Source organism: Rattus rattus, chromosome 5 (assembly GCF_011064425.1).
Source record: "Rattus rattus isolate New Zealand chromosome 5, Rrattus_CSIRO_v1, whole genome shotgun sequence".
NCBI lineage: Eukaryota > Metazoa > Chordata > Mammalia > Rodentia > Muridae > Rattus > Rattus rattus.
In genome coordinates, this window is record NC_046158.1 from 71,850,374 (window position 1) to 71,863,215 (window position 12,842).

The following is a 12,842-nucleotide window of genomic DNA, read 5'->3' on the forward strand; positions in this document are numbered from 1 at the left end:
GAAATGGACAATTTCCTAGACAGATACCAGGTATCAAGTTAAATCAGGAACAGATAAACCAGTTAAACAACCCCATAACTCCTAAGGAAATAGAAGCAGTCATTAAAGGTCTCCCAACCAAAAAGAGCCCAGGTCCAGACGGGTTTAGTGCAGAATTTATCAGACCTTCATAGAAGACCTCATACCAATATTATGCAAACTATTCCACAAAATTGAAACAGATGGAGCACTACCGAACTCCTTCTATGAAGCCCCAATTACTCTTATACCTAAACCACACAAAGACCCAACAAAGAAAGAGAACTTCAGACCAATTTCCCTTATGAACATCGACGCAAAAATACTCAACAAAATTCTGGCAAACCGAATCCAAGAGCACATCAAAACAATCATCCACCATGATCAAGTAGGCTTCATCCCAGGCATGCAGGGATGGTTTAATATACGGAAAACCATCAACGTGGTCCATTATATAAACAAACTGAAAGAACAAAACCACATGATCATTTCATTAGATGCTGAGAAAGCATTTGACAAAATTCAACACCCCTTCATGATAAAAGTCCTGGAAAGAATAGGAATCCAAGGCCCATACCTAAACATAGTAAAGCATATACAGCAAAAACCAGTTGCTAACATTAAACTAAATGGAGAGAAACTTGAAGCAATCCCACTAAAATCAGGGACTAGACAAGGCTGCCCACTCTCTCCCTACTTATTCAATATAGTTCTTGAAGTTCTAGCCAGAGCTATCAGACAACAAAAGGAGGTCAAGGGGATACAGATCGGAAAAGAAGTCAAAATATCACTATTTGCAGATGATATGATAGTATATTTAAGTGATCCCAAAAGTTCCACCAGAGAACTACTAAAGCTGATAAACAACTTCAGCAAAGTGGCTGGGTATAAAATTAACTCAAATAAATCAGTAGCCTTCCTCTACACAAAACAGAAACAAGCCAAGAAAGAAATTAGGGAAACGACACCCTTCATAATAGACCCAAATAATATAAAGTACCTCGGTGTGACTTTAACTAAGCAAGTAAAAGATCTGTACAAAAAAGAACTTCAAGCCTCTGAAGAAAGAAATTGAAGAAGACCTCAGAAGATGGAAAGATCTCCCATGCTCAAGGATTGGCAGGATTAATTTAGTAAAAAATGGCCATTTTACCAAAAAAAAAAAAAGCGATCTACAGATTCAATGCAATCCCATCAAAATACCAATCCAATTCTTCAAAGAGTTAGACAGAACAATTTGCAAATTCATCTGGAATAACAAAAAACCCAGGATAGCTAAAACTATCCTCAACAATAAAAGGACTTCAGGGGGAATCACTATCCCTGAACTCAAGCAGTATTACAGAGCAATAGTGATAAAAACTGCATGGTATTGGTACAGAGACAGACAGATAGACCAATGGAATAGAATTGAAGACCCAGAAATGAACCCACACACCTATGGTCACTTGATTTTTGACAAAGGAGCCCAAATCCATCCAATGGAAAAAAAGATAGCATTTTCAGCAAATGGTGCTGGTTCAACTGGAGGTCAACATGTAGAAGAATGCAGATCGATCCATGCTTATCACCCTGTACAAAGCTTAAGTCCAAGTGGATCAAGGACCTCCACATCAAACCAGACACACTCAAACTAATAGAAGAAAAACTAGGGAAGCATCTGGAACACATGGGCACTGGAAAAAATTTCCTGAACAAAACGGCAATGGCTTATGATCTAAGATCAAGAATCGACAAATGGGATCTCATAAAACTGCAAAGCTTCTGTAAGGCAAAGGACACTGTGGTTAGGACAAAACGGCAACCAACAGATTGGGAAAAGGTCTTTACCAATCCTACAACAGATAGAGGCCTTATATGCAAAATATACAAAGAACTCAAAAAGTTAGACCGCAGGGAGACAAATAACCCTATTAAAAAATGGGGTTCAGAGCTAAACAAAGAATTCACAGCTGAGGAATGCCGAATGGCTGAGAAACACCTAAAGAAATGTTCAACATCTTTAGTCATCAGGGAAATGCAAATCAAAACAACCCTGAGATTTCACCTGACACCAGTGAGAATGGCTAAGATCAAAAACTCAGGTGACAGCAAATGCTGGTGAGGATGTGGAGAAAGAGGAACACCTCCATTGTTGGTGGGGTTGCAGACTGGCAACAACCATTCTGGAAATCAGTCTGAGGTTCTCAGAAAATTGGACATTGAACTGCCTGAGGATCCAGCTATACCTCTCTTGGGCATATACCCAAAAGATGCCCCAACATATAAAAAAGACACGTGCTCCACTATGTTCATCGCAGCCTTATTTATAATAGCCAGAAGCTGGAAAGAACCCAGATGCCCTTCAACAGAGGAATGGATACAGAAAATGTGGTACATCTACACAATGGAATATTACTCAGCTATCAAAAACAACGACTTTATGAAATTCATAGGCAAATGGTTGGAACTGGAAAATATCATCCTGAGTGAGCTAACCCAATCACAGAAAGACATACATGGTATGCACTCATTGGTAAGTGGCTATTAGCCCAAATGCTTGAATTACCCTAGATGCCTAGAACAAATGAAACTCAAGACAGATGATCAAAATGTGAATGCTTCACTCCTTCTTTAAAAGGGGAACAAGAATACCCTTGGCAGGGAAGAGAGAGGCAAAGATTAAAACAGAGACTGAAGGGACACCCATTCAGAGCCTGCCCCACATGTGGCTCATATATATACAGCCACCCAATTAGATAAGATGGATGAAGCAAAGAAGTGCAGAAGTGTAGATCGCTCCTGAGAGACACAGCCAGAATACAGCAAATACAGAGGCGAATGCCAGCAGCAAACCACTGAACTGAGAATAGGACCCCAGTTGAAGGAATCAGAGAAAGAACTGGAAGAGCTTGAAGGGCCTGAGACCCCATGTACAACAATGCCAAGCAACCAGAGCTTCCAGGGACTAAGCCACTACCTAAAGACTATACATGGACTGACCCTGGACTCTGACCTCATAGGGTAGCAATGAATATCCTAGTAAGAGCACCAGTGGAAGGGAAGCCCTGGGTCCCTAAGACTGAACCCCAGTGAACTAGACTGTTGGGGGAGGGCGGCAATGGGGGGAGGATGGGGAGGGGCACACCCATAAGGAAGGGGAGGGGGGAAGGGGATGTTTGCCCGGAAACTGGGAAAGGGAATAACACTCGAAATGTAAATAAGAACTACTCAAGTTAATAAAAAAAAGAAATACTCAAATTAATAAAGAAAACAAAATTAAAAATTAAAAAAAGATATTGTGTAAATTTGGTTTTGTCATGAAATATCTTGGTTTCTCCATCTATGTTAATTTAGAATTTTGCTGGATACAGTAACCTGGGCTGACATTTGTGTTCTCTTAGGGTCTGTATGACATCTGTCCAGGATCTTCTGGCTTTCATAGTCTCTGGTGAGAAGTCTGGTGTAATTCTGATAGGTCTGCCTTTATATGTTACTTGACCTTTTCCCCTTACTGCTTTTAATATTCTTTCTTTATTTTGTACATTTGGAGTTTTGACTATTATGTGATGGGAGGAGTTTCTTTTCTGGTCCAATCTTCTTGGAGTTCTGTAGGCTTCTCATGTGTTTATGGGCATCTCTTTCTTTAGGTTAGGGAAGTTTTCTTCTATGATTTTGTTGAAGATATTTACTGATCCTTTGAGCTGGGAGTCTTCACTTTCTTCTACACCTATTATCCTTAGGTTTGATCTTCTCATTGAGTCCTGGATTTCCTGTATGTTTTGGACCAGTAGCTTTTTCCATTTTACATTATCTTTGACAGTTGTGTTGATGATTTCTGTGGAATCTTCTGCTCCTGAGAGTCTCTCTTCTATCTCTTGTATTCTCTTGGTGATGCTTGTATCTATGTTCCTTGTCTCTTCCTTTGGTTTTCTATATCCAAGGTTGTCTCCCTTTGTGCTTTCTTTATTGCGTCTACTTCCATTTTTAATTCCTTCACCTGTTTAATTGTCTTTCCTGGAATTCTTTCAGGGATTTTTGTGATTCCTCTCTGTAGGCTTCTACTTGTTTATTTGTTTTCCTGCCTTTCTCTAAGGGAGTTCTTTATGTCTTTCTTGAAGTCCTCCATCATCATGATCACATGTGATTTTAAATCTAGATCTTGCTTTTCTGTTGTGTTTGGATATTCAGTGTTTGCCTTGGTGGGAGAATTGGGCTCCGATGATGCCATGTAGTCTTGGTTTCTGTTGCTTGGGTTCCTGTGCTTGCCTCTCGCCAACAGGTTGTCTCTGGTGTTACCTTGTTCTGCTATTTCTGACAGTGGCTAGGCCGTCCTATAGGCCTGTGTGTCAGGAGTGCTGTAGACCTGTTTTCTTTCAGCCAGTTATGGGAACAGAGTTTTCTGCTTTCAGGCGTGTAGTCGTTCCTGTCTACTCTTCTTCAGCTGTTCCTGTGGGCGTGTGTCCTGAGTCCATCAGGCAGGTCACTTGGAGCAGAAAGGCTGGTCTTACCTCTGGTCTCTGGCCTGAACTTGCTCCTCGGGCTGGGTTTCAGCTCTCCATGGGAGCAGCAACCAGAAGGGCCTTGCCCTGCCTTCTCTTGGGTCACTGTGCACAGGGTGCCCAGATGGCATTAGGCATTTTCCTCTAGAGTCAGAAATGTGGCAGAGAGTAGTCTCCTCTGGCTTCCCAGGTATGTCTGCACCTCTGAAGGTCTAGCTCTCCCTCCCACAGGATTTGGGTGTGGGGAGCTGTTTGACTGGGTTTCCTCAGAACCGGGCGCAGTCTGAACCACAGGGCTCCTGCAGCTTGAGTGCCCCTATCTTCCTGTTCCCAGAGGCCCTATACACTTTCCTCTTGAGCCAGGGATGTGGGCAAGGATGAGCAGTACTGGTGGTCACTCCTGCCCTGCAATCTCAGGAGTGCCCATCTGTCTGGGCAATGAGCTCTCTCTGCCATAGGGTTTGGGAGCAGGGAGCTGTGGGCCAGGATCATCGAAGTTTGTACCCCAGCTAGAAACTGGAAGTGTCTTGTCCCAGAGGAATTTGCCTTTGTGTGTCCTGTGAACCACCAGGGAGGTCATTTGGAGCAGAAAAGTTGGTCTTACCTCTGGTCTCGGGCTGAAGTCGCTGCTCAGGGCTTGGTTTTAGCTCTCTATGAGGGCAGCAACCAGAAGGCCATTTTATATTTTCTAATATGAATGTTATATATGGTAAGAGGGCACAAAGTCTGTTTTTGAACCATTATGTCACAAGAAGTAAAACTGATTCACAAACTTTTTTGATGATCAAGATTAGGTGACCCAATATAGAAGATGACAATCAGCATAATCAATCAGAAAAGAAGGATCTAGTTGTCTACATTAGAAGAGAAAAGCAGAGTAATATTCTCATGTCCAAATATCCCATGAGAATTCCATTGCTTGGTTCCTTCTCTAAACACAGGTTACTATCTTTAGGAATGGAGAAGAAAGAAAGGATAAGAAGGAAAGAAAGTAGAATAAAAGAAAATGGGGGGAAGGGGAAAAGAAGGAAAGAAGGAAAAGAAGTAATTATTCGCCTACAAAGTAATTGTCAAAATGCTCTCTATTCAGTTAATAGAATCAGGTGAGTAACAGGAAAAACAGTCTTCCATAAAACTATAAAACTCTAAAAGTACTGTAAGAATGATTGATAAATATTTTATAATCAGTATTAGAGAACAAGTTGAATGTAGAAAGCATATGAAATCATGAATATGAGAAGTGTTATATATATACCAATTACTATGATCTAATAATCACATTGGATACATTATTGAAATGCCATTCTATAGCCATAAATAAATAAAGATGTGGATTGGAAAAGGAAGGAGGGACTTAACCAAGAAGCAGATTTTGTCCTAGAAAAAGTACTTTGTACTTGCACATTTTGGTCAAGCCAGTGATGTTATTGAATATCATGGATCCAAACATGTTCTGCAAAAATACATCTCTGCCTTAAAATATTATACACAAACAACAATGATGCTAGTGACTGAAGAGAGTCATAGGTACAGGCATAACAAGGTCTTGTGTTTGCTTAAGCCATTTATTAAGATAAATGGAGGGGAATCTTGAAAAAGGAATAGCAAAATATGGGTATTATGAAGAGAATAATGGATAAAACAGGGAGTAGGCTCAGGCAGAGAGGATGGGAGGGTTGATACAGATGTAGTAGAAGGGAGGAGGGAAAAATAATATCAAAATAACAGTTTGAAATTCTGAAATTTTACAAAGCTATTCTCTGTCACCATCAAAGGCTCTTTTAGATTTTTCTTTAACTATGATACAGAAAGCTCAAAATAAAGCAGACTTTTTCCACTCTAGCACTATAATGATTTATACAATTCTTCATTGTCTTAAGATTTACAATTTTTAATGGTTTTGTTTTTGTTTGTTTGTTTTCCAAAGACTTAAAATCTCAAAAGAAGAAAAAAATAAACAGAAAAATTAGTGTTCACTAAGTTCTTATAAAAGCATGAACAAGATAAGTGGACTGTTCTTGAAGCTGTGACAGGCTGTTTGGTGTGGCACTTGGGGGCTTTGTGGCTTCTCCCTAAGTCTCCACTAACTCCTGCCACCATGAGAGTATCTGCATATACTGACAAATGGTCACAGAGTGACATAAAATCACCAGGACTTCCGTGAGCATAAAGGACAGCATTAGATACTTTTATAGGTGTATGGCTCATGAGTAATCAAATTGTAAAAACAGTGTTCTAAGTTTTAGAAGAAGTGATGCACTAAAAAATATTTGTTTCCATTAACATGTAAAAATATATATTATAACACAAATATTCTTTCAGATTTCACAGATTCAGTTATCCAGGCTACCCTACCACCCTGAAGACACTAAATGCCAAGTTCCAGAAATAAGATTTGTAAGTTCTAGTTCCCAGGTTGTCCCACTCTGCCCTACAAAGGACATGAATGCCCACTTTGCCAGTGCTATTCTGGTGTATGCCAGACTCACAGCCTGTTGTCATAGCTCACATGTTCCAGTAACCCTTATTTTACTTCATAGTGGTCCTAAAAAATAACAATGACACTGCAAAGGAGTTTCTAAAGAATAAAACATGGAGGTTGGACAACTCTGTGCTGTGTGACTGCTCCACAGGGTAAATAGGAAAAATCACATCAAATCAAATATCTCACAAGCATCCATATTAACTACATTCTACTCCCTGGGTTAGATTACAGCTCTTGGAAACATGAGCTGTTATAAGTAAACATGAACATAGCATGTAGTTTCAAGGGATGAAATATTAGATAAAATAATAAAAACATAGCTCTGAAATTCAATGGCCTGGCTCCATGTTAGTAGATGAGTTCCAGAACTAAGCAGTTAAGGAAAAGCAGATCAGAGTGGAAGATTTCTAGGACATTATACCATACAGATAATTTTATTAAAATTTGAGGTTTTTTTTTTAAAAAAAAGAAAGAAAAAGAAAATTCTACTAAAAACAGAACCCATTTCAAAAACCAAGACATATTTTTAATTTTGTTGTGGACACCTCAATTCTCTTTTTGGCTCCAGAACATTCTTATAGCAGTTTTCATTTCTGTATTCCGTAGTGTATAGACAATGGGGTTCAGCATGGGAGTAATGACCGTGTAGAACACAGACACAAGCTTGTCTTCAGTGAAGGTGGAGGAAGGTCTCATATAAATAAATGCACCAGGCCCAAAGTACAAGAAGACCACCGTGATGTGAGAGGCACAGGTGGCCAGGGCCTTGCGCCTCCCCTCTGCAGAATGGTTCCTCAAGCTGACTAAAATGATGGCATAGGAGGACACCAAGATCAAGAGAGAGATTATAGAGATTAGACCACTGTTGGCCATCACAATAACCCCCTCCAGAAAGGTGTCAGTGCAGGCAAGCTTGAATAATGGCTGCAGGTCACAGAAGTAGTGGTCAATCACATTGGGACCACAGAAGGGCAATGGGATGGTGATGAGGATCTGGATTATGGAGTGAATGAGGCCCCCTAGCCAGGAACCAGCCACCAGCCTTTGGCACACTAGACGACTCATGATGTACATGTAATGAAGAGGTTTGCAGATGGCCACGTAGCGGTCATAGGCCATCACCACTAGCAAAATGACTTCAACAACCCCAAAAAAATGAAAGAAAAATATCTGAGTGAGGCAGCCCTTCAGAGAGATGGTTTTAATCTTAGCAAGTAAGTCGGTGATGAACTTAGGGGCAATTGTAGAGGAGTAGCAGATTTCCACCAGGGACAAGGAGCTGAGGAAAAAGTACATGGGAGAATGTAAAGTCTTACTGGCGCTGACTGCCACAATAATAAGACCGTTGCCCAGCAATGTGGCCACATACACAGGAAGGAACAGCCCAAAGCACACCTTCTGCACCTCTGGGTCCTGGAAAAGGCCAGTGAAAATTAACTCAGTGACATTATTTTCATTGGCCATGAAATCAGCTCAAGTGTGTTGGACATCACATAGTAGGAAGGCTGAAAAAGATCAAAAGATTGCAGCACACATGAGTTAATTTCACTAAATGCATTCTCAAAAACTCAGGCTGTTTGCTAAATACTTACTGATCAGCCAGCATATTCTCACACAGCATTAAATGCTAGTAGTCTATGGTTTAATTTACTACATATTAATTTCATATAATTATTAACAGAAAATAGAAAACCAGAGAAGTGTTTATTTATCCATAGTCGCACAGAAAATGTAACTCAGAATAAGTCTTTTTCTAACCTTCAGCCCTGGTATCTTTCTGATCACCACAAGGCATTATGAGTATAAAAGTTCAAGATATATTTATTGTAGGTAGATAGATGATAGATGACTATATAGATCACATATTTGCATTAAATAGGTCTTCCTTTTGAATGTATCTTTTGATGTCATTCTGGTCCAATTATTTGAATCCTTCTCTTCCTCAGAGAATTATTACACCTGAAGCATATGAATGCATCATATGAAGCATATGACTTGCTCATTCATAAAGAATACACATTTATTAGTTCATAGTTCTGCAAGCTGAAAAGGCCAAAACAAGCTCAGAATCAAGGGGGAGTTGCCTTCCCTCTGTGTTGGGGCATAGCAGAGACATCATATGAAGACAAAGAACAAGCATAAGGGGAAAATCTCTCTTTACAGCAATGCCCATCTTCAAGCCTACTAATGCATAAACAGAATAAGCCATCATGATTCAGTCACCAACTAGAGATCAAACTTCCAAAATCATGAACTCACCAGGAAATAAAACTACACTATATAGAGAAATATTTTTCTGTCCCTTCTGAACTTTCCCAATGTCTTCCATGCTGTTTCCTGTCCTCACCTGTGCCAATCCTCATTTTACTCAAGGCAGAATACTCTCTGTCTTCTAACACATGGTCACATCTCTGAGAGGATTGAACTAAATTTTCCATGCTATTCTACAACCACTATGTAAGAGACAGTCGTCACAAAGAGACAAATTCTCAATATCTAAATGGGACCAGGTGAGCTGGAGCAAGAGAGAGAAGATTAGATGCAGAAAACACAGAGCTGATGAACGGGAAAAGGATATGTTCTAGACATAACAGGGCTGATGTCTGTTTGAACTCACAGAAACTGACAGCATGCATAAGACCTGCACAGGGTCAAGCCAGACAAAATCCCAGCATGGAGAAGGGGAAGTGGATGAAAGTCCCACCCCCAACCAAAAACTATTTGCAATTGATAAGTGCTGGAAGCAAGTCAGCTTTTTTCCTGTGGAGTAACAGTGAACGTATAAACTACATTCCAGCGCAGGCTTCATGCCCACACAAAAGAGACTCACGAATTTAGTGGGGGATTTTCCGAATGGTGGGGGTTTGTATGGTAGTTTGGATGGGGGATACTGTCGTTTGTTTATTTGATTTTTTGGAAAGAAAAAGAACATGAAGTTGGGTGGGTAGTGGGGATCTGGAAGTAGAAGGGGATTGGAAAAGAATAAGATTTAAATGTAGTATATAAAATTTTTAATGAAAAAATTTAATAAACATTCAAAACCAATAAAAATAGATTATAGAACCAAAAAGATGTTATGCTTGACGAGAAAGGTCATTATATATTCTTCTACTTGAGTTGAAACCTAGAAACACTTCATCCTACACAATTCTCCTCCTGTCCCTGAGAGATAGCTCATATTTGAAACACTTATTCCAAATTCATGTGTAAGAAAAAGTATGCTTAAAACAACTTCAAACATACTAAATATGGTTAGAGGAGAGGCGTGTGTGTTCTCCTAACTCAGGGACTCGGTTGTGCCAAGGTCATCTGTCACAGACATAAACTTCATCTTCTTTGTCCTCCTTGTCAGCAGCAAGTGTGTTTCCTGCTCACTCTGGAGTCTTAGCTCTTATTACTTCCGCATCCATAAAGAAAGCAATTATAAAATCCTCTAAATTAAAATTAGGGTTTTTTTTCATAATCTGAGGTCCCTCAACAATTCACACCTTACCTGCCTGGGCTTCTATTTAGCATTGCTCAAGTCATAGTCCCTCTCCCTCCACACACACACACACACACACACACACACACACACACACACACACACACACACCGGGGCTGATTCCCTCATAGAGGAGCCTCACTTACCCAAAGTATCCTCACCTGTCCCCTCCAACCCTACCCATCCTAAAAGCCCAATTCAAGTCCTGTTCAGACAGTGAGACTTTTCTAAGTGATGCTACCACAGATATACCTTCTATGCTCTGAACAATGAATAAATGGTTTTAAATATACAAAAACTTCCCTGTGCACCAAGAACAAAGTTGGAGTTCAAGGCTTTCTCAGATTGCTCTTACTGAGTTTGCTCCACTATACTCAGTTCCCAAGTAGACACAAGGTAGCAACTGCCTACCACTGCTCTTCACTCTACAGTGTAATCAGAATTGCACTGCTATGGAATAAAGTCTTCATGCCTCTCTGTCATTGTGGTGCATTATCATTTATAACAATTACTATGTTATCTGTTCATTGTAGTCTGCCTGTTATATTTTCCAACCAAAAGTATACTATTATATTACTCAAAACTATGTTTACTATTTTTCTTAAATATTTATTTGCATTTTAGTGAATATGAAAGGCTACTTCTTTTTTTAATTTTGTGTGTATTATTTGTTTCTGGGGTTATGAACGTGCACATGAGAATCCAGGGACCGGTAAAGGTCAGAACGGTGCACCATATCCCCAGAAACTGGAATTATAAGAAGTTGTAAGCACCATGTCACTGATGAGAATAGAACCCGGGTCCTTTCCAAGAGTTGTAAGTGCTCTTAACCACTGAGCCATCTCTCCAACCCCAACAGTGAACATTTCAAAAGTACTTAATATGTCATACTTTTAGTGCTGTACCAGAGCTCCAGACTTTTTTAATGTTTTAAATCACATTTCTTGGTTTATTGGTGTATGTGTGCCACAGTGTGGGTATGGTGCTCAAAGAAAAACTTACAGAGAAGTCAGTTCTCTTCCACCCTGTGGAACATATGTGAGGGAATGAAAACAGGTTATAACACTTGGAAGCAAGTGTCTTTACACATTGAGCTGTCTCGTGCTCTTGTGTATCAGGCTTTGAAATCATGTATGCTAATCCATACCACTTTTGATAAGAAACTTGAAAACTGCCTCTGATTGTTATCAGATTTTTCATATAAAGAAATACAAATTCTAAACAAATTAACTTTTATTTATAGCTTCTGAATAATTACACAGCAGCAGAATCAGGATTTAAAGCCAACCAGTTTACCTACCATAACTGTCTATTTTACCCAGAATCATACATCATTAATAGTATACACATGATACAAAACAAAGGAGGTGTAAGACGTCATAGGTATATTTACTCACCTCCAAATGAATGCCTCTTCTCCGAGGTTGAACATCATTTCTGATCCACTAAAGAAATAAAAGTAGTACATACCACTTTAATTTAGTATACCAATTTGTGACATCACTCAGAGGTAGGAACAAAATTTTGCAGGGTCCTGTGTTTCCAGGCTGTATTTCCCAACAGGAAGACAAACCACATCTGATAACCATCTATTTTTAATGTGACCCCTATTCATCAACTCTATTTCTTCTCACCTCACCCTCACAATTTAGCAATTGATAAATTTCTTTTCCTGCAAATGGATAACTCACCAAGAAGCATGAAAACCAACAGATGAACGTGTTAAGTCTATAAAGACAGGGATAAGGATACAAAAAAAAATAAGTTAACTGATATCTATAGTGACCCATGGACCCTGTGCCTTAATTATAGTCATTTCACCTACCTTTGGATCAGAAGACCTGGTGTGTTCATGTTCTGCCTTGGAGAAAGGCATAGATTACATAGATTTTAAGTAAATTGTCTCTAATTCACCATAGAATACTCTGCTCTCATGAAACAGACCATGGCTTGAGGTTGTACTGGGAGAAGGGAGTATCAGATTCCTCCATGCAGATTCTGATTTCTTCGATAAATAAAGTCTCTTCACTAATGTCACCACCAAGAAGATTTCCTACTGAAGACCCTAGCCCAGTTAACACGAAGTTAATCCACCATAGGAGGATTGCCCTAAACAATTTGGAAAAGAATTAAGAATAATCTTATAACAACTCTTGAACATAAAAGGGAAGGGGCTGAGAGGGCTGAATTGATTTCCCAAAGCCACAGTCTAGTCAGTATTCTCTCCAGTGAATTGGGCTTTGAGGTATGAGGTGAAATGGGCCTGCCTTTCAAGGTTTAGATCTGTCCCCTCAGGTCAAAACACCTATGGAATACGAGAAACAAGAAGATGACTAGGCAAATCAGCAACATGTAACTGGTCTGAAGCATATCA

The 12,842-nt window shown here is 39.6% G+C and overlaps 1 protein-coding gene across 1 annotated transcript; it reads right to left on the reverse strand.

Moving 5' to 3' along the window:
* Positions 1–7,530: 7,530 nt before the first annotated feature.
* On the reverse strand, positions 7,531–8,448 carry LOC116900494 (olfactory receptor 142-like). The gene has a single exon (XM_032902228.1). The coding sequence runs from the start codon at positions 8,446–8,448 to the stop codon at positions 7,531–7,533; it is 918 nt and encodes a 305-aa protein (XP_032758119.1).
* Positions 8,449–12,842: the final 4,394 nt, after the last annotated feature.

Coding starts and splice junctions, on each gene's coding strand:
- LOC116900494 (XM_032902228.1), bottom strand. CDS start 8,448: ATGGCCAATGAAAATAATGTCACTGAGTTAATTTTCACTGGCCTTTTC.